The following is a 3,825-nucleotide window of genomic DNA, read 5'->3' on the forward strand; positions in this document are numbered from 1 at the left end:
AAAAAAAAAAAAGCTTTTTATGTCATTCTCCAAACTGAGGAGAAGCACTGGACAATCTGCTAAGCTCAAATGCAGCAGTTTGGAAGCGAGGGAGTTTAACAGATGAGTGAATACCTGCAGGGCATCTAACAACACTTTCAACAGATCATTCCCACGATCTAGCTTGAATGTTTCTTCTGAGTCACAGCTGCGCTGCCGAAACCAGCAGGAGGCTCGGCGCTCACTGATGCATTTACGGCTCCCTGGAGGCACCATGGGATGCTGTCCCCAGATTGGGTGGGTATATGCGGTGCCACAATGCCAAACCTTGCGCAAGGGAAGCAGTCCAGACTCCCATGGGTTGTGGCCTTGAGTTTCGACAGCTCTGGAGGGAGATCCACCAGCAGAACACAGAGAGTGTCCTGGATTTGTCCATGCGCTGCCTGGGCCATGGCTCCAGGGCAAGGAGAAGGCAATGGGGAACCCTTGCTTTGCGCTCCCAGAAACTGCCCCGCTCAACATCCCAGCGGCAGGAAGCTGATGAGTCCTTCAACATGGACACCTATCTAAGGAGACTTCCCTCTAAGGTGGGGAACGCAGAGAGACTTGCCCTCAAACTTGGGCAACCAAGCACATGCTGACTGAGCTGTCTGTTTTACCCCAGGCCTGCAGAGATTCGGGGTGTTAGCGGACAGATAAATCCAGAGATGGTCACAAGTTCCATCCAAGGACTCAGGTTGAAAGAAAATGTCATTCCCAAGTGTTCCCAGCTCTGGTTCCCAGATGCTTGGTTCTTCTTCCTAAAGAAGGCAGGCCACAAGGAGCTGCCAACCTCTGCAAAGCCCTTGCAAATTGCCCTAAATATATATATATACACACAGAGAGAGGGTGAAGGACACGCGCCCGGGAGCGAGCGCTGTGCCCCAGGGTCAGCGGGATGTAAACAGGAATCGCCAGCTGCGGGCTCTGGCTGCAGCTGCTGCCGTCACAGCAAACAGGATGCCTAGAGGTCCTGCCACAGCGGGAGGAGATGGGCCCCGGGGGGAAGAGGGGTGGCAGGACGGGCCCCTCCGGTGCTGGTGTGTTGGACTCAGCGGGAGGAATGGCTGAGCACCACCTGCTCCATCCACCCAGTGATGCTGATGGGCCTACAGAGATGAGATGGGCAGGGCTGCCTCAGCGCAACGGGGCTCTTCTCCGCTTCAGAAATAAGATGTCAGGGCTGCCTTAGAGCAATGGGACTCTTCTCCCCTTCAGAGCCATGCCTGAAAAGCCCAGGTGGACCAAGGCTCTCAGCTATGGGGACGGTTGTGTGGTCATGTTTTCCCCTGCAGTGACCATTTGAGGAGTCCTGTGCCCTCATGTTAGGAATCAGTCCTGTGCTCTGACCGACCTGGCCTGGATCTTTTCTAGCTCCCCTGTGGCCAAGGCCTCTTCCTGCTCCCTTTTGCCAAGTGGGACTAAAAGAAAGCAGCAAGTGTGCCAACTGGAGCACGCCTGGATCAAGTTCCCATCGCTCTCTTAAGGAGGCGGCTTCGCCGGCGTAGGAAAAGCCAAGTCATGGCCCTGGAGAAGTAGGAAGCACCAAGTAAGGTAGCTCTGCCCACCCAGCAGCCGGGAAAACGTGGGAAGGAAGGCAGCTCCAGCCGGCCCCACGTTATCTCCAAGCCCAGATGGCCTTAAGCACTTCCCCAGAGCTCAGGAAGGGCCAGCGCTCCGCTTTGAATTGCCTGTTAAAAAGTAAAAGGGAAGAAATGAACAAGCTGCAACTTGGTGGCACGGGGAAACGGCTCTACTAATCCCGCTTCCTTCCCTGAGCTTAGTCAGAGCCGGGTCGGGATCACCTAATCTGCTTATTGTTAGCCGGCCGCATGGAGCCTGGGCGCAGGGCCAGTAGCGGGAAACCCTCCCGATTAATCTACAGCCCGCGCTGCTAAACCCGGCGCCGCCGCTTCGCAGCAGGGCGCCCGGCGCCTGCTCATCCCCCCCATGCCAGGCAACAACGGGCGATGTCCTGGCATGGGGTCAGCATCTAGCACAGGGTTTAAGCAAGTTAAAGCCATGGGAAGGGGAACAGCGACTCCTGGCTTCGTTTCTCAAAAGGATGCGCGAGTGACTTGGCACCTGCAACAGGCTCCCGAGGTTCTTGGGGAGCAGCTGTGGGGCAGAGGGCCTGGGAAAGGCACTGGAGAGCTGCTGGTCCACCCAACGCTGGGTGTAGCTGAGGCCCCACAGCCACTGTCGCGAAGATGCTGCATGGCTCGTGTGAATCCTGCTGGATCAACCTGCAGAGGATGCTGCCCTCTTTTGGGCCCAGCATGCCTGGCAGAGATTCGGGGAAATTAGGAGAAGCCCAAGGCTGATGCTCCTCAGGCCAACAAAAACCCCACGTGAGGGAACTAAAAATGTGATGACATCTCTCTCTGTGGACATGCCAGGACCTTCTCCCACTGCAAGCTGAGCTGTGGCACACACAGGTGACTTCCCAACGCAGCCTGGAAGGGGCTGAGCTCCGTCACATCCCCAAAGACCGGGGAAATGCTGGTTGGGATGAGGAGGGAGGAGGTGAAGGCAGCACAAGCTGGGAAGGTCCCCCAGGCCAGGCGAGGGCCACAGGGAGCTCCCCAGCCCTGAGCGCTGCCAGCACGTCATTTTAATTAATCGTTGTCACAAAGTTAATGCCACCGAAGCAGATTAAACAGGATGCTGTTTTAAGTTTGAATGCATTAACGTAGACAAGATGTGATCAAGCACATCAATTTGAAGTTCAGCGTGTTAATTCATGGGAGGAAGGAAGGGGCTCTTCTTTCCCGGCAGCAGGGAGGTGGGACGGAGAGCAGGGACATCCAAGGACAGTGCATCCAAGAGGTTCCAGCTGCAGACACAGCCCTGGGGCTGCTGAGCTCGTTGCTGGATGCAGCGAGCGGACCAAAGCTCCCCTGTCCCCCGCACGCCCTTGGTCCTTGGCCCCGCCACGCGAGGGTGCTGCCGCCAGTGCCCCGCAAGCCCAGCCCTCGCCGGGCTCCTCCCCACCTGCACTTCCTCCTCCCTGGAGGACAGGGAGCCCGGCAGCGCTCACTCCGAGCAGTGCGGGGCCACCAGCCCCGTCCCTCCTTCCCACGCACGCACCTCGCTCGGGGTGCCATGCGGACGCCAGCGGCGATGATTGTGGGGCTGGTGCTGTGCCCGTGCGGGCTGCTGCTGATGCTGACGGGCACGCTGACGCCTGCCTGGAGGCAGGTGAGCAGCATCCCCGAGCAGCCCTCCGACCTGGTGCAGGAGCAGGGCATCTGGGAGATGTGCAGCGAGCGGCAGAGCAGCCACGAGCGGAGCTGCGGGCAGTCCGACGAGCTGGGCTACTTCGAGCAGGTGCCCGTGCGGGTGGCGCGGGGCATGATGCCGGCCGCGCTGGCGCTGGCCCTGCTCGCCTTGGTGGCGGCGGCGCTTGGCGTGCGCTGCTGGCGGCGGGAGCCGCGGCGCCCGCTGGCCGGGGCCGCAGGGCTGGCGCTGCTGCTCGCAGGGCTGCTCGGCCTGGTGCCCACCTCCTGGTACACGCACGAGCTGTGGGCGCTGCCGGCACCGAGTGGCAGCGCGCTGGCCGCCGGCTACAGCTTGGTGCTGAGCTACCTGGGCAGCTGCCTGCAGATTGTGGGCGGGCTGGCGCTGGCCCTCAGCTTGCCCCGCTGCTGCCCGGAGTGGGGGGCCCACAAATCGCCGCCGAGCCCCGTGCCCGTCCCCGCAAGCCAGAGCGCCGCCGGGACCTACCACAACCCGGCTGACGTGCTGCAGGACGAGCGGGACGGGCGGCAGTGGAGGAGCACCCTGCCCTGTGACTCGGACCTGTAG

General features: G+C 60.5%; 1 protein-coding gene across 1 annotated transcript; it reads left to right on the plus strand.

Annotated features, from left to right (window-relative positions):
- Positions 1–3,123: 3,123 nt before the first annotated feature.
- On the plus strand, positions 3,124–3,825 carry CLDN23 (claudin 23). Its single transcript, XM_088531545.1, has one exon. The coding sequence runs from the start codon at positions 3,124–3,126 to the stop codon at positions 3,823–3,825; it is 702 nt and encodes a 233-aa protein (XP_088387671.1).

Source organism: Tinamus guttatus, unplaced genomic scaffold (genome assembly GCF_059628265.1).
Source record: "Tinamus guttatus ecotype Peru unplaced genomic scaffold, ASM5962826v1 Tinamus_guttatus_pri_ptg000423l, whole genome shotgun sequence".
Classification (NCBI taxonomy): domain Eukaryota; kingdom Metazoa; phylum Chordata; class Aves; order Tinamiformes; family Tinamidae; genus Tinamus; species Tinamus guttatus.

Coding starts and splice junctions, on each gene's coding strand:
- CLDN23 (XM_088531545.1), top strand. CDS start 3,124: ATGCGGACGCCAGCGGCGATGATTGTGGGGCTGGTGCTGTGCCCGTGC.